The sequence below is a fragment of the Hypanus sabinus genome, chromosome 24 (assembly GCF_030144855.1).
Source record: "Hypanus sabinus isolate sHypSab1 chromosome 24, sHypSab1.hap1, whole genome shotgun sequence".
NCBI classification, from domain to species: domain Eukaryota; kingdom Metazoa; phylum Chordata; class Chondrichthyes; order Myliobatiformes; family Dasyatidae; genus Hypanus; species Hypanus sabinus.
The window spans coordinates 13,062,575-13,088,129 of record NC_082729.1 but is presented as its reverse complement, the minus strand read 5'-3'; the positions used below and the strand labels follow the sequence as shown (position 1 = coordinate 13,088,129).

The 25,555-nt window shown below is 42.1% G+C and overlaps 1 protein-coding gene and 1 long non-coding RNA gene across 5 annotated transcripts in view; one reads left to right on the top strand and one right to left on the bottom strand.

Annotated features, from left to right (window-relative positions):
• The window catches only part of LOC132380477 (uncharacterized), a 47,171-nt gene extending 31,894 nt beyond the window's left edge, over positions 1–15,277 (top strand). Inside the window, exons 4-6 of the long non-coding RNA XR_009507783.1 lie at positions 413–536; positions 11,596–11,728; positions 13,908–15,277. This is a non-coding gene — a long non-coding RNA (uncharacterized LOC132380477). The remainder of the gene's footprint in view (positions 1–412; positions 537–11,595; positions 11,729–13,907) is intronic.
• mecr (mitochondrial trans-2-enoyl-CoA reductase) overlaps positions 1–24,608 on the bottom strand; it is a 46,311-nt gene extending 21,703 nt beyond the window's left edge. For 2 of the 4 annotated variants that reach the window (XM_059949298.1, XM_059949299.1), the window contains exons 1-5: positions 24,415–24,606; positions 13,654–13,751; positions 11,337–11,468; positions 7,748–7,891; positions 7,112–7,214 (exon numbers count right to left, since the gene is read on the bottom strand). In XM_059949298.1, coding sequence (XP_059805281.1) covers positions 7,112–7,214; positions 7,748–7,891; positions 11,337–11,468; positions 13,654–13,751; positions 24,415–24,572 — 635 coding nt within the window. In that variant the 5' untranslated portion in view covers positions 24,573–24,606. Of the gene's footprint in view, positions 1–7,111; positions 7,215–7,747; positions 7,892–11,336; positions 11,469–13,653; positions 13,752–24,391 lie in introns of all 4 variants that reach the window. The other 2 variants (XM_059949300.1, XM_059949301.1) reach the window with 2 other exon arrangements.
• Positions 24,609–25,555: the final 947 nt, after the last annotated feature.

Genomic DNA, 25,555 nt, shown 5'->3' with positions numbered 1-25,555 from the left:
CTAGGTTGCTGGTACAATATGCTAACTACTATGCTACTGTGCTGTCCCAATCATTTACTCTGGATAATACACATTTGCCATAGAGATAACAATTATTTTTTTAATCTTTCAAAACAGTTTACACGTGCATTGAAGAATGTTTTCACATATACTTTGTACAGTCTATATACAGTCACTTTTTTTCTGGGAGTGAGGGGGTTGGAGATTGTTATTGGATCTTTGACTTCCTAACTGGAAGACCACAATCTATGCAGATTGGTAATAACATCTCCTCGCTGACAATCAACACTGGTGCACCTCGTGGGTGTGTGCTCAGCCCACTGCTCTACTCTCTATATACCCGTAACTGTGTGGCTAAGCATTGCTGAAATACCATCTATAAATTTGCTGACGATACAACCATTGTTGGTAGAATCTCAGGTGGTGACGAGAGGGCGTACAGGAGTGAGATATGCCAACTAGTGGAGAGGTGTCGCAGAAACAACCTGGCACTCAGCGTCAGTAAGACTAAAGAGCTGATGTGGACTTCAGGAAAGGTAAGACAAAGGAACACATACCAGTCCTCACAGAGGGATCAGAAGTGGAGAGAGTGAGCAGTTTTAAGTTCCTGGGTGTCAAGATCTCTGAGGATCTAACCTGGTCCCAACATATCAATGCAGTTATAAATGAAGACAAGACAGCGGCTATACTTGATTAGAAGTTTGAAGAGATTTGGTATGTCAACAAATACACTCAAAACCTTCAATAGCAGTAAGACAATTCAGAACTGCTTTGCTCACTGCGGTTTTAGACATTCAGACTTAGAGATGCCAGAAACAGCCAGGAGTGAAAAAGAAAGAATTTCACTACTTAATCAAATTAGGAACTATGAAGAAACTTTAGGTATCGATGATCATCTTGAATGCTACATTGGAAATGATGAATGGGAGGATGCAATCATTGATAGCACTGTGTGAAAGCAGTCCATTATCTGTACAAGGTGTCTGCATTGATTTTGTTCAATTACAATCAAAAAATCACGGCAGTGGGCTGAATTCCTCCAGTGATAACTGTTAGGAACTAAAACAGTTTTTAGCACTGTGGTAGTATTAATAGTGTTCAAATTTGTTCTTTATAATATTTAAATACGTAGTTCGTTACTCAGATTGTCTCTTTTATATTTTTTAAACTATTTCCATGAAACTGGCTAATTGGGGTAACCACTTAATTCAAAGGTTCATTTATTGTCAAAGCATACAACTTAAAATTCTTCTTCTCTAGGTAGCCATGAAATCAAGAAATAGAGAAAGGCAGCACAATCATTAACCCCCAAAATCTGACAGTGGGAGTCTTTAAAAGAAAAGCATATTAGAAATCAGGACCAGCATGTTCTCTTGAGGTTGAAAGGAAAGGATGGGAAGGTTTAGGAACATCGTAAGACAAGGGATACTTTTATGCTAAGTCAAATAGCAAAAGCATATGAAGGCCTAAGAAGCTGAAATTAGATAAGGTCTTTGAGGAATATGAAAGTAAGAAAGAACTTCAACAAGAAATCAGAAAGGCTGTAAGCAGTCAAGAAGCCTCCATGACAAATAAGATTATGGAGAATTTGGAGCAAGAGGGTAGCTAAGGAAAAGGCAAGTTTTTTGACAACTCCACCATTGTGGGCTGAACCAAAGGTGGTGACGAATTGGCATATAAAAAGGAGACTGGAAACTTGGCTGAACAGTGCCACAACAACAACCTCTCACTCAATGTCAACAAAACCAAAGAGCTGATCATCGACTGTTTGAGGAAGAAGCCAGAGTCCTTGAGCCAGTCCTCATTAGGGGATCGGAGGTGGAGAGGGTCAGTAACTTTAAATTTCTTAGTGCTATCACCTCAGAGGTCCTGTTAGTGTCATCACAAAGAATGCATGACAGCACCTCTACTTTAAAAGTTGGTGTAGATTCAGCATGTCATCTAAAACTTTGACAAACCTCTATAGGTGCACAATGGAGAGCATCCTAACTGGCTACATCACAGCCTGGTATGGAAACACCAATGTCCAGGAATGCAAAAGCCTTCAGAAGGTGGTGGATACAGCCCAGACCAGAACAGAAAAAGCCGTCCACGCCATGGAGCACATTTACAAAGAGTGCTGCCACAAGGAAGCAGCGTCCATCATTAAGGATATCCAGGCCATGATCTCTTCTCACTACTACCACAAGGCAAAGATACAGAAGACTTAGGTTCTACACCAAAGTTCAAAGTAAATTTATTATCAAAGTACATACTTATATGTCACCATATACAACCCTGTGATTTAATTTTCTCACAGTAAGTACAGGAAACATTACAGAATCAATGAAAGACCACCCCAACAGGACAAAGAGTCCGCAGAAGTACTCACACAGAACTTCTCTGTACACTTTCAACCTTATTTATAACTATCCTGAAGTTAGGTGACTAAAATAGCACAGAACACTCCAAATTAGACCTCACCAACATCTTATACAATTTCAACATAACATCTTGACTCCTGTACTCAATACTTCGACTTATGAAGGCCAATGAGATAAAAGCTTTCTTTACGGCCCTATCTAACCTGTGCTGCCTTTTCAATGAATTATGGAACTGTATTCCCAGATCCCTTTGTTCTACCACACTCCTCAGTGTCCTATCATCCACTGTGTAAGACCTACCCTGGTTGGTCCTTCTGAAGTGAAACACCAAGCATTTGAATGCATTAAGTTCCATCTGCCATTTTTCAGCCCATTTTTTGCAGCTGGTCCAGATACCTCTGATTGTCTTCCTCACTGAACAATACACCCCTAATCTTGGTGTCATCCCACAAATTTGCTGATCCAGTTAACTACATTATGAGGGTAGCCTCATCTTGGCCCAAGAGGAGGTCATAGAGCAACATATCACAACGATATTCTGGCATCTTCCCCCTTCCTTTCTCGTCCTGAAGAAGGGTCTCGGCCTGAAGCATCAACTGCTTATTCATTTCCATAGATGACCTGCTGGGGTCCTCCAGCACTTTGTGTGCACTGCTTTGGATTTCCAGCATCTGCAGAATTTCTTTTGTTTATTTAAATAGTACAGCTTAGTCAAGTCTTTGTTTTAATAGGGGGTTCTATTTTAATAGGGGGTTTCTAGAGTTTCACGTTTCCTTAACAATCTGTGAATGATGCTAGGAAAGACATAATTCAAAGTTCAAAGTAAGTTTATTATCAAAGTGTTTGTAAATGTTTCAGAATCAGATTTCTCACTGGTTCTGATATGATGTGAAATTTCTTGCTTTGAGGCAGTCAGTAGGAGAACACAAAGACATAAACATCTATAAATTACAAAAATAAGTGACGAGGTTAAAAATAAATGTATAGTGTGATTCATGGACCATTCAGAAAACTGATGGTGGAGGGGATGATGTTGTTCCTAAATCTCATTCACTGTGGATATATGGTTAACCAGATCAGAACTTCTGCATTTTCAAAAATAATCCAAAAGCAATCATTGGAAATTTTCATGAAATTTAAATTATGCAGAATAAGGTGGAAGCATTAAGCATTACTGACCGCTTGGAGCACTTCCCAATCACCAAAAGAAAATACAACCTTTGAAAGGTATGCAGCATAAAATCAGCTATATTACAAACAACTTGAGTACAATGTCAGTTTCCTGCCTATGAAACACACATGGTAGATTCAAGACTCAGCAGTGATACAGAAAGAAACCACAAGAGTAAAAGTAAGAATTGCAGAAACCGGAGACATTTCAACTTTGAAATAAGGCAGGGATTTCCAAACTTTTTTTAATGCCATGGAGCCTCACCAATAAACGGTGGTCTATGGACCTCAGGTTGAGAACCCTTGAAATAAGGTGACTTTGATGAAGCCATAAAGGATACAATAACTAAAGAAACAAAGATAAATTCAAATTGGAATGTAATTTGGAGTGCTGATAGCCAATTGCTAAATAAGAATACCACAATGAAAGTTATTCAAATCCTACAAGAGTTTTTACTTGAAACGTTGAGGGTAGAAAATGCAGGGATGAGTTTAAAGTACATTCATTATAAGATCATAAGATAAAGGAGCAGAATTAGGCCATTTGGCTATCAAATCTGCTCCATTTCATCATGGCTAATCCAATTTTCCTTTCAGCCCCAATCTCCTGCCTTCTCCTCGTATCCCTTCATGCCCTGACCAATCAAGAATCTATCAACCTCTGCCTTAAATACGCATAAAGACTTGGCCTCCACAGCTGCCTGTGGCAAAGAATTCTACACATTCACCACTCTCTGGCTAGAGAAATTGCTCATCTCCGTTCTAAAAGGAAATCCCTCTCTTCTGAGGCTGTGCCCTCTAGAATTAAGACTCTCCCACCATAGGAAACATCCTCTTCATCAAGGCCTTTCGTTATTCGACAGGTTTCAATGAGGTCACCCCTCATTATTCTGAATTCCAGTGAATACAGGCCCAGAGCCATCAAATGCTCTTCATATGACAAGCCTTCAATCCTGGAATCACTTCTGTGAACCTCTTCCGAACCCTCACCAATTTCAGCATTTCCTTTTGAAGGGACCAAAACTTCACACAATACTCCAAGTGAGGCCTCACCAGTGTTTATATTATAAAGTCTCAACATTACATCCTTCCTTTTATATTCTAGTCCTCTTAAAATGAATGCTAACATTGCATTTGCCTTCCTTACCACAGACTCAACCTGTAATTTAATCTTTAGGGAATCTTGCACAAGGACTCCCAAGTCCCTTTGCACCTCAGTTTTGTTTGTATTTTCTCTCCATTTAGAAAATAGTCAACCTTTTCATTTCTTCTACCAATGTGCAAGACCATACACTTCCCAACACTGTATTCCATCTATTTCTTTGCCCATTCTCCTAATCAAAGTCCTCCTGTAGCTTCTCTACTTCCTCAAAACTACCTGCCCCCCACCTATCATCATATCATCTTCAATTTTTGAAACAATGTCATCAATCCCATCATCCAATTCATTAACATGCAAAGTAAAAAGAATCGATACCAACTCAGACCCCTGTGGAACACCACTAGTCAATGACAGCCAACCAGAAACGGCTCCCTCTATTGCCATTCATTGCCTCCTGCCAATCAGCCACTGTTTTATACATGCTAGAATCTTTCCTGAAATACCATGGGCTCGTAGCTTGATAGCAGCCTATTGTGTACCACCTTGTCAAATGCCTTCTGAAAATCCAAGTACATAACATCAACCAATTCTCCTTTGCCAATCCTACTTGTTGTTTCTTCAAAGAACTCCAACAGATTTGTCAGGCAAGATTTTCCCTCAAGGAAACCATGCTGACTACAGCCTATTTTATTGTGTGCCTCCAAGTATCCCGAGACCTTATCCTTGATAATCATCTCCAACATCTTCCCAACCACTGAGGTCAGACTAACTGGTGTATTGTTTCCTTTCTTCTGCCTCTCTCCCTTCTTGGAGTGACATTAACAATTTTCCGGTCTTTTGGAAGCATTCTAGAATCTCGCAATTCTTGAAAGGTCATTACTAAAGCCTCCACAATCTCTTCAGCCACTTCTTTCAGAACGCTGAGGTGTACACCATCTGGTCCAGGTGACTTATCTACCTTCAGACCTTTCAGTTTCCCCAAGGACCTTCTCCCTAATAATGGTAACTTCACACACTTCATGACCTCTGACACCTGGATCTTCTACCATACTGCTAGTGTCTTCCACAGTGAAGACTGATGCAAAATATTTATTCAGTTCATCCACCATTTCCTTGTCCCCCCCCATTACTACCTCTTCAGCATTGTTTTCCAGCAGTCCGATATCTGCTCTCACCTCTCTTTTACATTTTATGTATCTGAAGAAACTTTTGGTATCCTCTTTAATATTATTGAACAGCTAACTTTTGTATTCCATCTTTACCTTCTCAATGACTTTTTAGTTGCTTTCTGTTGGCTTTGACTTGTATATATCCTGCCCCTTCTGAATGGCTTTCAGAAATTCCAGCCATTGCTGCTCTGCCATGTCATTAGTGGCCAACTCCTTTCACATGCCTCTGTAATTTCCTATACACTATAATACTGATGCACCTGACTTTAGCTTCTCCTTCTCAAATTTCAGGGTAAATTCGATCATATTATGATCTCTTGCCTCTATGGATTCTTCTACCTTAAGCTCTCTAATCAATTCTGGTTCATTGCACAATACCCAATCCAGCGTAGCTGATACCCTACTGGAATCAACCACTAGCTGCTCTAAAAAGCCATCTAGTAGGCACTCAAGAAACTCCCCCTCCTAGAATTAACCTGATTTTACCAATCTACCTGCATATTGAGCATTGTAATACTGCATTTTCTATTTCCCATTATAATTTGTAGACCACATCCTTACTACTGTTTGGGGGTCTGTATACAACTCCCATTAGGGTCTTTTTACCCTTGCAGTTTCTTAGCTCTATCCATAAAGATACAACACTTTCTGACCCCATGTCACCTTTTTCCTAATGTTTTTATTTCTTTTTTCACTAACAGAGTTACACCACCCCCTCTTTCCAAATTGGCCCGGTGCTTAGATTGATCAAATCTCACTCCTGGTTTAGGTGGATGGGCCCACGAATCCGCCACACTTCCGCTCCAACTCCATCTCAAATATGCCTCCACCTTGCTCCAACGACTCCTACTTGAACATGCCTTGACTTCATCTCTCACCCGCATGCTTTCACCCTCGTCTCACAGCCGCGCCTTCGCACACCTCTTCATTACTCGCAGTATTCACTTACAGAATAATTTAGTTGTATTTCATGCTTTGGGGACCACCAGTAAGTTGCCATTGGCCTTCAGCTTTGCCATTTTAATACCAGAAGATATCGCAGGAATAAAATTAAATGTTCTCCATGTGCAGTGGCACAGATACATGAATGGACTTTGGAGGTGGGGGCGGGGGGGGGGGGGGGGTAAACAGAAACTGTCTCCAATGCAAGGATTCTTACAAATACAAAAATCAGGACTCAATGTTATAGAAATGCTTGGGGCTAACTTAGTGAGATGGCAGTACATTGACTGTTCTTGCTGATTACATTTTTATTTGATTCAATTAATTCAGTTCTTTCATGAGCATCAGATTTACCAAGTACTTACCTATCTCTGATAACATTAATGGTCTTTAATCCCATAGCTTTGGCTATCTGAATTACAGCTTGGCCCACCCCACTGTTGGCTGCATTCTGTATCACAGAGTCACCTGTAAAACAACAGAATGATTCAGATCTTTTCCAATCAATAATTTTAGATTTTAATTCTTAACATGTAAATGTATATTCTTTTTGTCAGAATCAGGTCAAATATAACCACCATTTTGTCCATTACCGCTACTCAAGAAAAAGCCCAATATGAAGACACCAAAGATTTGGCAGCACCATAATTTAGGGCTTTCAGAATTCTTTCCACTAAAATGTCCTACTTTTAGGACATTTGTCCCCCATTACTTCTTACACTACTTTTAAAACAACACACACAACATGCTGGAGGAACTCAGCCGGCCAGGCAGCATCTACGGAAAAGAGCACAGTCCATGTTTCAGGCCGAAACTCTTCCTCAGGATGGTTTACCCTTTTCCATAGATGCTGCCTGACCTGCTGAGCTCCTCCAGCATTTTGTGAGCGTTGCTCTGGATTTCCAGCACCTGCAGATTTTCTCATGTTTTAAAGTAAACCGTTTTGGCAATCAGATATCAGTAGATTCACCAGTGGTTTAAAATTGAACAGGGATACGCACCAGGCTTCAAAGATTCAAAGTCGCACAGCATTCTGTACGCAGTACATGGATTGACACTCAAAGTTGCTGCGCATGGAAGAGGTACGGTATTTGGAACTTTAATAAAAGCATTCATATTGCCAACTGCTTCCATCCTCCAGGTTCCTGTTAAAATAATATCGAAAGTCTCTAAAACAAAGCTATCAAGAAAACTAACAATTTAACAGAGAATATATTAGCTACAATTGAATACCAAATATAATTTCCCATGAACATTCTTTCTATCCATGTAATCCATCTCTATTGACTTACTGCCTGTTATACTGCAGGCTTTTAGGGCAGCAATGAAGGTCATGCATCTCTGTCCACGCAGCCACACACAGATATTGAAGGTTTCTTCATTGCTGTTTCTGTAACAACTTTGTTTGACCAGTCAGTGTTGCTAGCCCTGAGCTGAACCCCCAAAGCTGGAGGACCGGTGGACCACTCTTAGTCTGACCTCTATCCTTTGACCTGTTTAGCATGGGTGACCCTCCATGTCTAGTGAAGATTTATTCTTTGATTACAATTTGTGTTCATTGTAAATAATCTACAAAAATATTTGGATATTTTAAGCCAGAGTTTCTAACCAGCGTTCTTGGATGACGTATAGCTTGCGTGTATAAAATGAAATTTGTTGGAGTTTCTCCAATACTTTGTCTATGGCTTGATTTCAGCACGTGCAGTCTCTTGTATCTTCATTGCTTATGTATGAACTTGTAGGAGTTCCTAATCTGCTGGTTACAAGCATGGATTGGAAGACTGGGTTTTCTTCAAAAAAAACCCCAGAGTTATTTGATTGGAGAAAGACTTTAACCAATAGCTCCACTATCTCTGTAGCAGCTTACTTTAAAGATGCTGGAGCAGGGCAATGGGAGCAACCAACCATCTGCCCTTAGAGCCATCAATTTTCCGAATACCATGCCCCTTGCAATAGTGATTATTACAAGTTCTACCATACTGTTCTATTTCATCCCCGAGGCCTGACCGGGTCATTCTGTCAGAAATCTCAAAGTAAGTGGTCATGGTAGAACTGACAGTGCCTTGGGATGACTGGATTGAGGAGGCATTTGAGTGTTGGAAAGCCAAATGCCAGCAACTGGTAGAGCAGTGCTAGAGACAGGCACAATGTGAGCCTCTAGAGGTGGGGTGTAGAGGTTTTGCTGGCTGCTCACTAAATTACCGGGGCTGCAAGGAAGAGATATCAAGACCGTCACAGAGGCTGCTGAGTGAACTTCCAGATGGCTATGGATCAAGAGGTGTGACCCGTGGACTAATGCTGCTGCTGCTGGGACACAAGTCAGGGTCTGATCAACCCTGGCTGGGTCACCTGGACGAAGGCATCTGATGTTGAAAGAACCCAAGGACCCCAGGTCATGAGAAACAATACAGAATAATAATTTATCTGCCAATTCCTTATCTTCCATTATTAATTCCCAAGTCTCACTTGCAAGTGGTCCCACATATACTCTAGCTACCATCTTCCTTTTTACATAACCATTGACGCCCTTCTGTTTGTTTTAATACTCCTTCCCAATTTTTTTCCATATCATCAATTTTCTCTGCCTATATTAACTTCCTCGCCTCTCAATACTCCAAGTGAGGCCTCACCTGTACTTTATAAAGTCTCAACATTGCATCTTTGCTTTTATATTCTAGCCCTCTTGTATTCAATGCTAACATCGCATTTTTTTTCCTCACCAGATTCAAACTGCAAATTAACCTTTAGGGAATCCTGCACAAGGACTCCCAAGTCGCTTTCCACCTCAGTTATTTTCTCCCTGTTTAGAAAATAGTTTACCCTTACATTTCTACTACCGAAGTGCATAACCATACACTTCCCAACACTGTATTCCATCTGCCATTTCTTGCCCATTCTCCTAATCTGTCTTCTGAGTTGGCGTGTGGCCAAGTGGTTAGGGAAACTTTCCAAGGCACAATTCCATGGTCTATCGAGACTAACAGAGGCCTACCTACCTCTACCCAAGTCCTTCTGTAGCCTCTCTACTTCCTCAAAACTACCTGCCCCCCCCCACCTATCTTCATATCATCTGCAAACTTTGCAACAAAGCCATCAATTCCATCACCCTAATCATTGATGTATAATGTAAAATGAATTGGTCCCAACTCATACCCCTGTGAAGCACCAGAAGACACTGGCAGCCAACCAGAAACAGCTCCCTTTATTCCCACTCTTTGCCTCCTGCCAATCAGCCACTGCTTTATACATGCTAGAATCTTCCCTGAAATACCTCGGGCTCATGCTTGCTAAGCAGCCTTATGTGTGTCACCTTGTCAAAGGCCTTCTGAAAAATCAAGTACATAACATCAACCAATTCTTGTTTGTCTATCCTGCTTGTTATTTCTTCAAAGAATTCCAACAGATTTGTCAGGCAAGATTTCCTCTTAAGGAAACCATGCTGACTACAGCCTATTTTATGATATACCTCCAAATACCTCAAGACCTCATCCTTGATGCTCAACTCTAACATTTTCCCAATCACTGAGGTCAGAATAACTGGCCTAGAGTTTCCTTTCTTCTGCCTCTCTCCCTTCTTGGAGTGGAGTGACATTTGTAATTTTCTAGTCATTCTGAATCCAGTGATTCTAGAAAGATCATTACTAATTAATTTAACATTAATCATTACTAATTAATTAAACATTAAAGAAAGATCATTACTAGTGCCTCCACAATCTCTTCAGCCACCTTTTTCAGATCCCTGGGGTGTACACCACCTTGTCCATGTGATTCAGGACTTTGTTTCCCAAGAATCTTCTCTCTAGTACCGACAACATCACACACTTCCCTATGACACCTGCAACTCCTGGCATACTGCTAGTGTCTTCCACAGTGAGACAAAGATGCTGGCTGTACACTATCTATGCCTCTTATCAGTTTGAGTCTGTGGTAAGGAAGGAAAATGTGATGTTAACATTTATTTTAGAGGACCAGAATATAAAAGAGCCAGCTGGTGGTGCAGTGACATCAGCGCTGGACTCTGGAGCGAAAGTTCCCAAGTTCGAATCCAGTCAGGCCACTCCCGGACACGCTTTCCATCCGTGCCAGGCCTGAGTGTCGAGCTTGTAACTCGGCCTCGTAAAGAAAAACACTGCGCTGTGAGAAGGACTTGGGGGAACACTCGCAGAATCTTTCCTCCAAGACAATCATTTGAAAAAAAAAGTAGTTGCCGAGGCTCTGGGACACAAAAAAAAAAGCAGGATGTAATGTTGAGATCGGTTACAGTGTGAATGCAATGCAGCAGGGAGTTCAGCAGTCTAATGGCCTGAGGGAAGAACTTGTTCCCCATCCTGACCATTCTTGTTCTTAATGCATTGTAGTCTCCTGCCTGATGGTAGAAAGTCAAAGAGGATGCTGGATGGATGGGTGGGATCCTTAATAATACTAAGAGTCCTGTGTACACAGTACTCTTGATAAATGTCCCCAATGGGTGGTAAGAAGACCCCTATGATACCCTCAGCAGCTCTCACAGTCCTTTGTAGGGCAGAATACCATTAGAATCTGGTGCTCATTTCATCTTTGAATCAAAGCGGATGAAATATACAGACTTACCTAGCCCTGTGTCAGATGGTATCACCCAGTCTCCTGGCTTCAGGTTAGTCACTTTACTGCCTGTCTCTAGAACTTGTCCTACACCCTCATTGCCTCCGACAGCTGGAAGATCAGGAAGAATAGCATAGGTACCTGCAAAAATATAAAATGTGAGGGAACTATGTAGAATATTTTTCAAATAATATGTATGTATACAGTATCTATATTTTGGTTGTAGTTAATGATATCCTACATGTCCTTCTATATTGTATATGCCAAGACTAGGCCTCAAGCCACGGTGTCACCTGTTTACAACACCAGGAGAGAGGCGTCGGAGCCAGTGCATCCAGGCTGGAGTTGGAGCTGGCCCCCAGTGTTCACTCGGCAGAAGACAAGCTCTATTGTGGTCAACTGTAGGTTGACGGCTCAAGTTTGGACTCTTATTATTGCGTGGCTGTGATACCAATACGTGCTTGCTATCTTGTCAATGCTATGTGTGTTTGTGCTGTGTGTGACTGTTGGTATTGTGTTCTGTACCTTGGCCCCAGAGTAATACTGTCTCTCTGGGATGTATTCATGAGTATTCATGCATGGTTGAATGACGATTACACTTGAATTGAATGGATATTTACTTCTTATTGTTGAAGACAGTGGGATTTAAAATATTGCAATTTAACTTTTCAAACATTGACAACACACCATCGCTATGATAATCAAACTCACCTACCCACAAGCAAATTAAGCATTTAATTCCCATTCCGACATGTCAATCCATGGCCTCCTCTTGTGCCAAGATGAGGCCTCCCTCAGGATGGGGGAGCCACACCTTATATTCCGTCTGGATAGCCTCTAACCTGATAGCATGAATATTGATTTCTCTTTCTAGTGAGAAAAAAAATCCCCTTTTTCTATTCCCCATTCTGGCCTCTTACCGCTTCTCACCTGCCTATCAGGTCCCCTGGGCCCCCTCTCCTTTCCTTTTGCCTATGGTCCACTCTCCTCTCCTGTCAGATTCCTTCTTCTCCAGCCCTTTATCTTTCTAAGCTCCCCCTGGCTTCAACTTTCACCTTCTAGCTATCCTCCTTCTTCTCCCCCCACCTTTTTATTCTAATGTCTCCCCCTCTGCTTTTCAGTCCTGAAGAAGGGTCTTGATCTGAAACGTTGACTGTCTACTCTTTTCCATAGATGCCGCCTGACATGCTGAGTTCCTCCAGCATTTTGTGTGTAGTGCATCTGCAGATTTTCTTGTGTTAGTAAATTAATCAGTCTAATTATAATTCCATATAACAAAATAGTCCACAACTGTGCCAAACTGGACAACTTATCCAACAACCTACTTATTTCTGCCCCTAATAATTTTGTATACCTCCATTAGTTAACTTATCAGCCTGCACCACTCCACGATAAAACCAACCCACCTTATTCAGTCTCTGCTTTTAGATGAAATATGATATGGTGCAAAGAAGATTCATCACAGTCTCTAGCCTGTTCCCAACCTGGGGTCCGTGGACCTCTTGCTTAGTGAATCTGCTCTCAACAGAATCATAAACCATTCCACGGCGGGTGGGGAAGTTCCAAAAATTTCTGCACTGTAGAATGACATGGCTATTGCCACACAACACTCAAGATCTGGGTTTGAGTCTGGTGTGTGATAGTGTCACTTCACCTGTGAGACTTTGCGGGGGGGGGGGGGGGGGTATCTACTGTATCTGGTGTTCCCGGTGTGGCCTTCTGTATATCCTTCTTACCTGGCCATCACCTCCCTCTGGTGCTCCTCCTACCTCTCTTTCTTCCATGGTTTTCTGTCCTACTTCTATCAGATTCCCCCTTCTCTAGCCCTTTATCTCTTCCACCAATCAACTTCCCAGCTCTTCACCCCCTTCCCTTTCCCTCTCCCAGTTCCACCTATCACCTTGTACTCCTTCCTCCTTCTTACTCTGCCTTCTTCCCAGTCCTGATGAAGGGTCTAGGCCCTAAACATTGACCATTTATTCCCATCCATAGATGCTGCCTGACCTGCTGAGTTCCTCAAGTACAGTGTGTGTATTACTCAGATAGTGTCTATTTATTTATGGAGAGAAGGGGATGGTCATGTCAATAACGGGGACTGATTAGGATTCCATTTTCCAAATGTTGTCAGATAAAGGGATAGAGGCCAGTGTAATTATAACACGTTAAAGACAATTAGACAGGTTATAAAAGCTTTAAAGGGATATGGGCCAAAGGCAGGCCAATGGAATTAGCTCAGATAGATATTGCTAGCATGGATGACTGTGAGCTGGAAGGACAATTTCTGTTCTGTATAACTCTACGACTCAAACAAATTACAGTTTATTACCTTGCATCATGTTAATGTCCGATGGATTAATGGGCGCTGCTAACATTTTGATTCGTACATCATTATCACCAGGCTGAGAAAGGTTGATTCTCTCGAGCCTGCAATGTAAGAACAAAACACTTAATTGTAAAAATATTAAACCACTGAAGCCCCTAATTTGTCTAAGGAAATATTAACATGTCAGGCAAAAAGAAGATACACGTTTGCAGAATCTAATTTCTTATGATATTAAGATGCAAAATTATTTATCACAGGTACATCAAAACATGCAGGGAACTGCATTATTTCTACTGTCAACCAACACGTCGAAGCGCATACTGGGGGGCCGGGGAAACGAGTGTCGCCACAGATTCCAGTGCCAATATAGCAAGGTCACAATGCTTGGTGTTCGAAACCAGAACACAACAAGCAACAAAACAGCAAAACAAGCCCCATTGCTCCTTCACACCTACACTCGTACACAGATCTCTAATCCCAAGACAGTCCATATTTTTCAGTCCAACGGACCAGAATTCAGACTTGGGCATGGACATGCAGACATTGGGCCTTCGCAGAGGTTCACAGACCTGGGAATTCGACCAGTGGGCCTCGACTTCCAGACTTCCGATTCAACTCCAGAGCCTTGATCCTTAGCAGTGACCCAGGAACGCCGCCAATCACTGCATACCAGCCCCCAAACTCCGATCACAATGATTTACAAACCCAGGAGGATATAGGATGTCACATCTCTGGCTCACTTGGTACCCAGACTCCAAAGCTTGCCGATAACTCCTTGACAACTTATCTACGCTAGTCTGTCGGCTGGACATCCTGGCCCAGTTTGCAGATGTCCCACGTTTGCGTCGCTGACGTTCGAACACAGAGCAGAGACGTAAGATTTTAGTCCTCTAATATCCCCACATCCCTGTTCCTAAAACCCAAATCACAAGTCCTAACTCTCCTGTGTCCCCAAAACTGTCCCTACAAACCCAAAAAACTAAAACTGAGCAGTGACCTCAATGGAGATCGCAACTTGGCACCATCTTTAGCCAAATGGAACATGAAGACTTGAAGACTAATCAGCAAAACAGTATAGTGTACAATTAGTAATGGTTATGTGCTCTTTATATCTGTAAAACATGCAAATTCTATCATTTTAGTTCAAATAAACAAGAATTTTCCTGACCACATTTTGAAGATTACCACATTATTTACATGAATTATATAGTCATAGAGACATCCAACGTGGAAACAGGCCATTTAATGCAACTATCGAACCAGATGTTTGGACAATGATTTAAGCACCGGGCCAAACTGGAAAGGTTGGATACAGACTGAATCAACGTGCCTGGGTCCAGGTCCCAGAGCACTTTGCGACAACTGAACCCAATGCTTAGACGATGATTTAAGCACCGGGTCAGACTGAAAAGGTTCAGGATGTCGGGACACTAGGGGAGGGATGGGCCTGTTCAGCCTGCTGCTCCACGACGTTCACTGAACTGAGGGTCTGTGGACGGACTCGCTTTGATGGACTTCAGTTCTGAATGCTATTTGCTTGCATTTATTGAAAGCATGATTTGCTTTTTTTCCTCTACACAGTGGATTTTTTTAAATGGGTTCTTATGGGTTTCTTTGCTTTATGGCTGCATGTAAGGAGACGAATCTGAAGGGTGTATAACATGTACATACTTTGACAATAAATGCACTTTAAACTTTGAAGTTTTCAACTCAACCCAATTGTGTTGTCCAGTGTTAGTCTCATCTACCTGTGTGTGGCCTGCAGATTCCCAAACTTCTCCTGTTCATGTAGTTAACTAGATGGCTTTTAAATATTGGCAATTTCCTGCCTCAACCACCATTTCTGACAGCTCATTCCTTATATGCGCTGCCATTTTAATGAAGCTACCCTTGATGTCCCTTCAAAATGTCTCACCTCTGACCTCAAACCCTTGCCCTCTGGTTTTAGCATACCTTCCCTAGGCAATAAAACAATGTGCCTTAACCCTCATGGTAGTGTGTACCTCTATCAGGTCACACCCCAATCACCTACATTGCATGGAATTAAGTCCCAGTCTTCTTCTTGTATCTCAGGTCCCTCAAGTCCTGGCAATGTCCTGGTAGTATTTTTCCTGCACTCATTCTGTTTAATAACATCATTTGCATAGCAAGGTGACCAAAGCTGCACACATACTCCAAGCAACAACACACACAAAATGCTGGTGGAACACAGCAGGCCAGGCAGCATTTTGTGTGTGTTGTTGTTTGAATTTCCAGCATCTGCAGATTTCCTCCTGTTTGCTAACACATACTCCAAGTGTGGCCTATCTAACATCTTAATTAACTGCAACATAACTTTCCAAATTGTTTACTCAGTGGCCTGGTTGATGAAAGCCAATGAGCCAAATGCCTTTTTTACCACTCTAAGTACCTGTGACATTACTTTCGCTTGCACTCCTTGGGTCCTCCATTGCATAACACTCTCCATTACTCTCCATCTACCTTTCATTAGATAAGTCCTACTCTACTTGATTGAAAGCCATTTGCCAACCCTTAGCCCACATACCCAGCTGATCAAAGGCCCCCCTGTAATCCAGCATCTACAGCAGGGTGTCGGGATCAGAGGTGAGAGCCAATTTCGCTTGCTCTCCTGCAACGTTCATTCCTCTCTCGGTGCCCCTGACACTACGAAGACTGCCCCCAGCTGCTATGATCTGTACCCGCTAATTTGCTGAACCGATACCGAGGCTGTGGGCCTACTCCGAGCTGCAGATCCAAGACTCATTTTTGTTTGGAACGTTCTTGCTTGCTCCTATTGTTTACATGATTTGTGTTCCCCCCACCCCCCAACCACCTTCTTTGCGCATTGGGTGTTGGTCTTTGTTTTTTTTGGGTTTCTTGTTCATGCTGCCTGTAAGCACACAAATCTCAAGTTTGTATAATTTATACATTCTTTGATAATGAATGTCATTTGAAACTAACTATTTTAATATCATCCACAACTTTAATAACTATTCCTTGTGCGATCACATCCAAATTGTTTATATAACTTACAAACAAAGGTCTTACCCTTGTTCCCTGTGGCACACCACTAGACACAGGTCTCCAGTGTGAAAAATAATACTCAACCATCAGCCTCTGCTTCCTACCATCGAGCCAATTGTGAATCCTATCTGCTGTCTCTCCCTGGATCCTGTGTGACCTAGCCTTCCAGACTATCCTGCCGTGAGGGACCATGTCAAAGGCCTTGCTGAAGTCCAAAGAGACAACATCCACTGCCCTAGTCTGATCTACCCTCTTGAGCCAAGAAGTTTGTCAGACACAATTTCCCATGCACAAAGCCATGCTGACTATCTCAAATCAGAACCCCGTCTCTCCAAATGTTGGCAGATCCTGCCCCTCAGTATCCCTTTCCAGCAATTTACCCACCACCCACGTCAGATTCATGGGCCTGCATTTTCCTGACTTGCCTTTATTTTCTTTTTGAGCAACGGTACCAAATTAGGCATACCCAGTCTTACAAAATCTCACCTGTGGCCAGAGATGAAGCAAAAATCTCTCCAAATTTCTTCTCTAACTTCTCACAAGGGCTGAGAATGCACTGGGTCAGACCCCAGGGATCTGTCCTCTAATAACACCTGACTGCTAATCCGTATCCAAGGTAACACCACTCACTTTCCCCATTTCCTTCATTTCTATCATTCTATCAGTAAAAACTGAAGAAAAATATTCATTAAACATCTCACTCATTTCCTTTGGTTCTACACATATATGGCCATGCTGATCTTTAAGGGGACATTCTCTCCCTAGCCACTCTTTTGCTCTTAATACACCTAGAGAAATGCTTAAGATTTTGCAGGTCTTTGCCTGCCAGATCCTTCTCATATCCTTTTCTTGCCCTCTTAACATCCAGCACGACCACTTCCTCTGGCAGCTTATTTCATAACCTCATGAAGCTCTGCATGAAAAGTTTTCCCACAGGACCCTTTCAAACCTTTCCCCCTAAACCTAAGCCCATTACCCCAAGTCTGTTGTGAAGGAAGATTTTATACAATGCGATGTTCCTGCAAAACAAAGCAGAAGACATCATTGATTCTATACATTATGATTTTTCTCACACCTGATCCATGGTGCACAATTATATTCTGTCACAGAGTTCCCAAAAGTCAATACTTCCCAAACTACCTCCACGATTACAAACATTTCTGATATAGTTCTTTAGGTTGACCAGGAGCTGTGAGCAGAGAAATTGCTTTACCATTTTTATATTCTGAGCTGAGCGACATTTGGAAAGGCAGATCTGTGAATGCATGTAACATCGAAACCATTAACACTGCAAGGAGTGCCTGCAAATTTAGTGATTTGTAAGTACAAATATTAGATCCCAAGGTTATGAAAGCTTATCCATGAAAGCTTCAGTGGTGTGCATTCTCAAAGATGTCCTATGTTTGGGCATCCATCTTGAAGTAGTTATGAACATCTGCTTTTTCAACCCATAGTAATACCAGCTGTAGCTGTTCTAAGTACATTTATTATCGAAGTATGCATGCAGTATACAACCTCGAGAGCCGTCTTCCCTACAGTCAGAAAACGAAGGAGAACCATGGAATCAATCCCTTCAAAGAAAAACATCAAACCCTCTCACATGTAAAAAAAAGAAAGCACAAAAGGGAACCAAAAATGTCGAGTGAAAACACAGAACTTAAAACACAAAATCAAAAGCCTTATTTTAATATAGTTCATTATCTGCAGGCCGTCTAATTAAAAAATAATTGCCAAAATAGTAACAAATAAGAGCGACCAGAACTAGAACACATCATAAGCCTGAAATAAAGTCCAAATCTGTGTTGAATAAACCTTGTTCTGGCACCAACCACCAGACAGCGAGAGAGATTACTTAAAAACAAGCAAAACCAGTCCAAGACTAAGCACGAGGGTTGACACTGTATGATGAGCTGCACAAATAACCAAGTTCAAAGTTCTAAGTTGACGAAAGTGCATTCGATCCTTTACTAAGAAACCAGCAAAGATTAACAATCTTGTAACGATAAAAAAAACTCACGAAACTAAAATAAGCGGTCTAAGCATAGTTAAGAGTATTTAAGCATACTTAAGCATTCCAATTAGCATAAAGCATAATAGAGAAATTAATTATTCCCCCAGCCTCTCTGGTTCTACCTAGACTAAAGCTGACTTAAGACAGCATGAATACATAACTACAGTCTTCACCACGCCCCAAAGTGAGAAAACTACCCATAATAAACGCCCACACAAAATACACAGACAGGAAAATAGATACATGGCACCTACACCAAATTACATTTAAATGATCACTTTCTGATCAGAGAATACTAATGAAGGCGTTAGTTTGATATTTGCAATTATTTCTGGGCTCCTTGTACAAATTTAAATCTCAGCTAGTTTTCATAATTTTGCAAATTTGTTAAACACTGTTCGATTATGAAGACTAGCTCAGATATGTTTAACTTTTTTTTTCAAATCCAAGATTAAAATCAGCATTTTGCAAACACCCATGAAACAACAGGAGCAGAAACGTTGTGTCTGTTGGTGTAATCAATGCCAATTGCTTACATCATTCATGCTCTTGGAGATACTAAAGTGAAATTGTGACATCAAAAATCAATATTTCGTCTTTTATTACTGTTCCGTTTTCCGCTGTGTATGTTTGTGGAATGATTTCAAATAACACTTCAATTGCCTGAGTACAAATAATTTAATCTTTTAAAAGATCTTAATTCAGTCCTGATGAAGGGCCTCGGCCCGAAACATTGACTGTACTCTTTATCATAGACATAGCCGGGAAGGGGGAGAGAATATATAAAATCTTTTAAACACTCCCTATATTAAACCAAGTTAGTATAGTGGGTGTAGAACCAAGTTAGTTACTGGGACTGCAGGGTAGTGTAGTGCTTAGCACAACGCTTTACAGCACAGGCCAGCCAGCTTCAGTTCCTGCCACCGCCTGTAAGGAGTTTGTATGTTCTATCCCGTGACCGTGTGAGTTTCCTGTGATACAGCATGCAGTAGGACCTTCTCGCTCTTCAAGCTGCACTACCCAGCAATCCCCCAACTTAATCCTCGCCTCAAACAAGAGGAAATCCGCAGGCGCCGGAAATCCGAGCAACACCTGGAGGAACTCAGCAGGCCAGGCAGCAACTGTGGAAAAAAGTACAGTTGGGATCCTAGTCTAATCACGGAGCAATTTACAACGACCAATTAACCTACATCTTTGTGGGAGGAAACCGGAGCACCTGGCAGAAACCCACTCGGTCACAGGGGGAATGTACAAATTCCTTACAGACAGCAGTACTCCGTATCTCAATAAATAAATGAGTAACTTTTAAAATTTGGATAACAATCACTGGAAGAGCTAGAAATGATTAAAGAAGACATCATAAAATAGATAATTACCTAAGATGCTAAAAATACTTTTGGTATCCATGCGTAGAAACTGGGGTTAACACTTAGTTGGTGTGGAAAATAACTTAAAATTAAAGCTAACATTCACTGAGTCACTCCCGTGCCCACTCCACATTCCCAAAAACATTTGTAAGAGTAGTAAATAACCAAGCGATATGACAGAAGAGCATTTCTGAATGCCCAACATGTCAAACCCTTAAGTAATGGGCTACAGCAACAGGAAGCCATCAACATACACTCAGTGGCCACTTTATCAGGGATAAGAAAAATATTAGGCAATTTCTAGAGTAGTTAATATTGTGGGCCGAAAGGCCTGTAAAGTTATGGTGATGGAAATGAGACAGATTCATTGGGTCTCAAAGGCAAGGGCTCTGGACACACAAGTTTTAATAATAAGGAGTTTATTTACAAGGGGAGAAGAGCTTGGGAACAAAACAAGTGGCTACAATAGTCGCACAAACGCGTTTAGAATAGACAAGCGTGGGAAAAATCGGGTCGGCAGTACAACACAGGAAAATGGTGTGAGGACAGAGTACAGATACACATACAAGCAAGGGAAAAGTAACTACGATACCCGACACCCCTTGACTAAGGACAGGCACGGCTCTCTGCTACAGGGACAACAATAAACACTCCCACAGCCCTATTCAATGCACACCTTACCACGTGTCTCCAGCGCTGTTCTGCAGTCTTCAGCCTGGAGTGAAGCAGGGTGGTCCCTCAAGGATGGCAAAAAGAGAGCGAGCCAAGCACATGTGGCACCCTTTATAGGTTAGGGGGCTGGAGGGTCCAGCCCATGTGATTCACCGGGGGGGGGGGGGGGGGCAACGGTTTGGTTCTAGACGGGTTAATCCAATTAAGGTGGCCAATGGTTAAGGGTGCATTGATTAGTTGGGAGGCATGAAATGTTGACTGGCAGGTGGTGTGACCTCCAACCAGGGCAGTGCTGTCACGTGACAGGCATGGCTCTGGATACAAAAGTGCTGTAGAATTTCTAGTTCTCTCTAGTTCTCTAGTTCTAGGAGGCTTCTAGTCATGTGGCCACTAAGTATAATGTAATAATCCTGATTCTGAAACCAAAAGGATTTCAGACATGAAACATTCTTCCTTTGCACAACCTTCGAAATACTTTTATTCTAGATTACCAGACTCTGCATTTTTCCTTCTCTTTTCACAGAAAGGACAACCCCAGACCTACGTCTGTAGAAAGAAACAAAAAAATTATACACCTTGTTATGTTTCTCCCCCTCTTTAATGACCCTCCATATTTCATTAGGACCGAGGAGATTTGGTTTATCATTCAAATATTTCTACAGATGCAACGTGGAGAGCATTCAAACTGGCTGCATCACCTTTTGGTATGGGGGGGGGGGGGAGAGGGCTACTGCACAGGATTGAAATAAGCTCTATGTTAGAATTAATATCACCGGCATATGTCATAAAATTTGTTAACTTTATGGCAGCACTACAATGAAATACATGATAAATAAATATATAGAAAAGACTGAGTTACATTAAATATAAATATATCTAGCAAGTAAAGTTAAAATAAGTAGTGCAAAAAAAACAGAAAAAGCAGAAATAAAACTCAGTGATTCAGGAACAGCTTCTTCCCGTTGCCGTCCAATTTCTAAATGAACATTGAATCCGTGAACACTACCTCATCACTTTTTTAATTTTTTTTTGCACTGCTCATATTACCATAACTATTTAATAGATTATATATATATATACACACACACGCACTTAATGGAATTTTTTGCTATATTTATCATGTATTTCATTGTACTGCTGCTGTAAAGTTAACAAATTTCACAACATATGCCGTTGATATTAAATCGGATTCTGATAAAAAAAAGTAGTAAGGTAGAGTTCATGGGTTCAATGTCCATTTAGAAATTGGATGGCAGAGGGGAAGAAGCTATTCTTGAATCGTTGAGTGTGTACCTTCAGGCATCTCTACCTCCTTCTCAACAGTAACAATGAAAAGAGGGCATGTCCTGGGTGGTGGGGATCCTTAATGATGGATGCCACCTTCCTGAGGCATCGCTCCTTGAAGACATCTTGGATACTACAGAGGCTGGTACCCATGAAGGAGCTGTCTAATTTTACAAGTTTCTGCAACTTATTTCAATCTTATGCAGTAGTGCTCCTCCCCCCCACCCCACATACCAGATGGTGATGCAGCCAGTCAGAATGCTCCCCACAGTACTATGTAGCTGCAGAAAGTTGTAAAATTAGTCAGCTCCATCACAGATCCCTGTGAGAGATATCCTCTTTGTCTCCCTCCCTCTATAACCTAAAACTTGTTTTGGTCTGTTTCCCAGTATTGATGAAGTCTTCAACTTTAACTTCAAGTATTCCAGCCCCCCCCCCCCCCAACCCCCAGGTGCTATTTTCCTTATTATGCATGCTTTTGATCAAAATCAAGTAACTAGCAAATGTGCAAGGGTACAGGTGGAAGTGTGGAGACCTAGTTGGTGCCTTCATACATTCTCTTTCTTCTTACACCAGCCAGTGTTTACAAATAAAATAAGTTTAGACAATAAAACTTAGAAGCAGAATTAGACCATTCAGCCTATCAAGCCTGCTCCGCCATTCCATCATGGCTGATCCCAGATCCCATTCAACCCCGTACACACCTTCTTGCCCTATCCTTCGATGCCCTGTCTGATCAGGAATCTATCAGCTTCCACCTTAAGTACACTCACAGACTTGGCCACCGCAGTCCGTGGCAGAGCATTCCACAGATTCACTACTCTCTGGTTAAAAAAAAATTGTCCTTACCTCTGTTCTAAAAGGTTGCCCCTCAATTTTGAGGCTGTGCCCTCTAGTTCTGGATACCCCCACCACAGAAAACAGCTTCTCCACAACCACCCTATCTAATCCTTTCAAAATGCAGTAGGTTTCAATGAGATCCCCCCCCCCCCCCCATCCCATATTCTTCTAAATTCCAGCAAGTACAGGCCCAAAGTTGCCAAACACTCCTCATATGTAAACCCCTCCATGCCTGAAATAATCCTTGTGAACCTCCTCTGGACTCTCTCCAATGACAACACATCCTTTCTAAGATATGGAGCCCAAAACTGTTGACAGTACTTCAAGTGTGGCTTAACTAGTGTCTTATAAAGCCTCAGCAATATCTCCTTGCTTTTATATTCTACTCCCCTTGAAATAAATGCCAACATTGTACTTGACTTCTTTACCACAGACTCAACCTATAATTTAACCTTCTGGGAGTCTTGCAAGAGGATTCCCAAGATCCTCTGCACCTCTGATGTTTGAATCTTCTCCCCATTTAGATAATAGTCTGCACTATTGTTCCTTTTACCAAAGTGCATTATCATACCTTTCCCAACACTGTACTGTATTTCATCTGCCACTTTTTTTGCCACAAAGCCATTAATTCCATTATCTAAATCATTGACAAACAATGTGAAAAGTAGTGGTCCCAGTACTGACCCCCAATGAACACCATTAGTCACTGGCAGCCCACCAGAAAAGGCCCCCTTTATTCCTACTCGCTGCCTCCTGGCTATCAGCCATTCCTCTATCCATGCCAGTAGCTTTCCTGTAACACCACAGGATTTTATTTTGAGGCACCTTATCAAATGCTTTCTGAAAATCCAAGTAAATGACACACTCACCTGCTTGTTACTACCTCAAAGAACTCTAACAGATTTGTCAGGCAAGATTTCCCTTTACAAAAACCATGAAGACTTTGACTTACTTTATCATTAGTCCCCAAGTACCCCGAAACCTCATCCTTAATAACAGACTTCAACAGTTTTCCAACCACTGAGGTTAAGCTAACTGGCCTATTCTTTTGCCTTCCTCCCTTGTTAAAGAGTGGAGCGACATTTGCAATCTACCAGTCTCCGGGATCGTGCCAGAATCAAGTGATTCTAGAAAGATCATGACCAATGCATCCTTCAATGTATCTCTTCAGCAACCTCTCTCAGGACTCTGGGATGTAGTCCATCTCGTCCAGGTAACTTATCCACTTTTAAGACCTTTGAGTTTGCCTGGCACATTTTCCCCTTGGAATAACAATGGTACTCGCTCTTGCTCCCTGACACTCATGGACCTCTAGCAAACTACTAGTGTCTTCCACTGATGCAAAGCACCCACAAGTTCATCTGCCATTTCTTTGTCCCCCATTACTAACTCACCAGCATCATTTTCCAGTGGTCCAATATGAACTCTCAACTCTATACCAGCTCAGTTTACTACGCTGCAGACTGCAAATAAAACAGTTCACTACACGTTGTAGGCTCTGTGTTGAGGAGGGCTCCCAGCCAACGGCTTGCTGCAGAATTACCATTGAAATAGACGGGTCCTTACTGGATAACGTCGACTGGATCACCGTGCCTGTGGTACACCAGGGCTTCGCACTGCCGCCGAGCCGCTGCTGAGGTCGCCAAAGCCCGAGCAGGCTGGAAACTTTCAGACTGTAACCTCCGGAGTGTCAGCGCCCCGACCGAAAGTCTCCTCAGCGCCATGGTCCTATTTGTGCGACGGCGTCGCTTTCTGATGACGGCACCCCGGCGTTGCTCGGATACCTGTTGCCGTGGGGGGCCGTGATCTCCGGTGCCGCAAACTACACCACAAAGTTTGTCTTAGCGCCCTTGAATGCCTCAGAGAAATGTTTGAATGGAGAGGTTAGTCAAAAGTCGTTCATTGTCTTAATTCGCTGCAGCTACAAAGACACACAGCATCAGAACCAGAAACACGAGGGAATCTGCTGGGAATCCGAGCAAACACGCACACAATAAGCTGGGGGAACTCAGCAGGTCAGGCAGCATCCATAGAAACAGAAAACCTACAGCACTACACAGGCCCTTCGGCCCACAAAGTTGTGCTGAACGTATCTCTACCTTAGAAATTACTAGGCTTACCTAAAGCCTTCTGTTTTTCTAAGCTCCATGTATCTATCTATCTATGGCAATGAATAAGCAGTCGACGTTTCGGACCGAGACCCTTCATCATGACTGGAGGGGAAAAAAAAGATGAGAGGTCAGAGCAAGAAGGAAAGTCGACTGTTTTTTTTCTTCTCATTTCCACAAGTGCTGCCTCACCTCCGGCGTTTTGTGTGTGTTGTTCAGAATCAGGTTTAATATCACCGGCATATGCCGTGAAATTTGTTAACTGTGCCGCAGCTGTACAGTGCAATATTAGTGAGGCCACACCTGGAGAATCTGGTCTCCTTACTTGAGGAATGATATACTGGCTTTGGAGGCGGTGCAGAGGATGTGCACCAGGTTGATTTCAGAGATGAGAGGGGTTAGACTATGAGAAGAGTCGCTTGGACTGTCCACACTGAAATTCGGAAGAATGAGAGATCTTCTAGAAATGTTATGAAAGGGGTAGATAAGATAGAGACAGGAAAGTTGTTTACTCTGCAGGGTGAGAATCGAACTAGGGGAAATAGTCTCAAGAATCGGGGGAGTAGATTTAGGACGGAGATGAGGAGGAACTGCTTTTT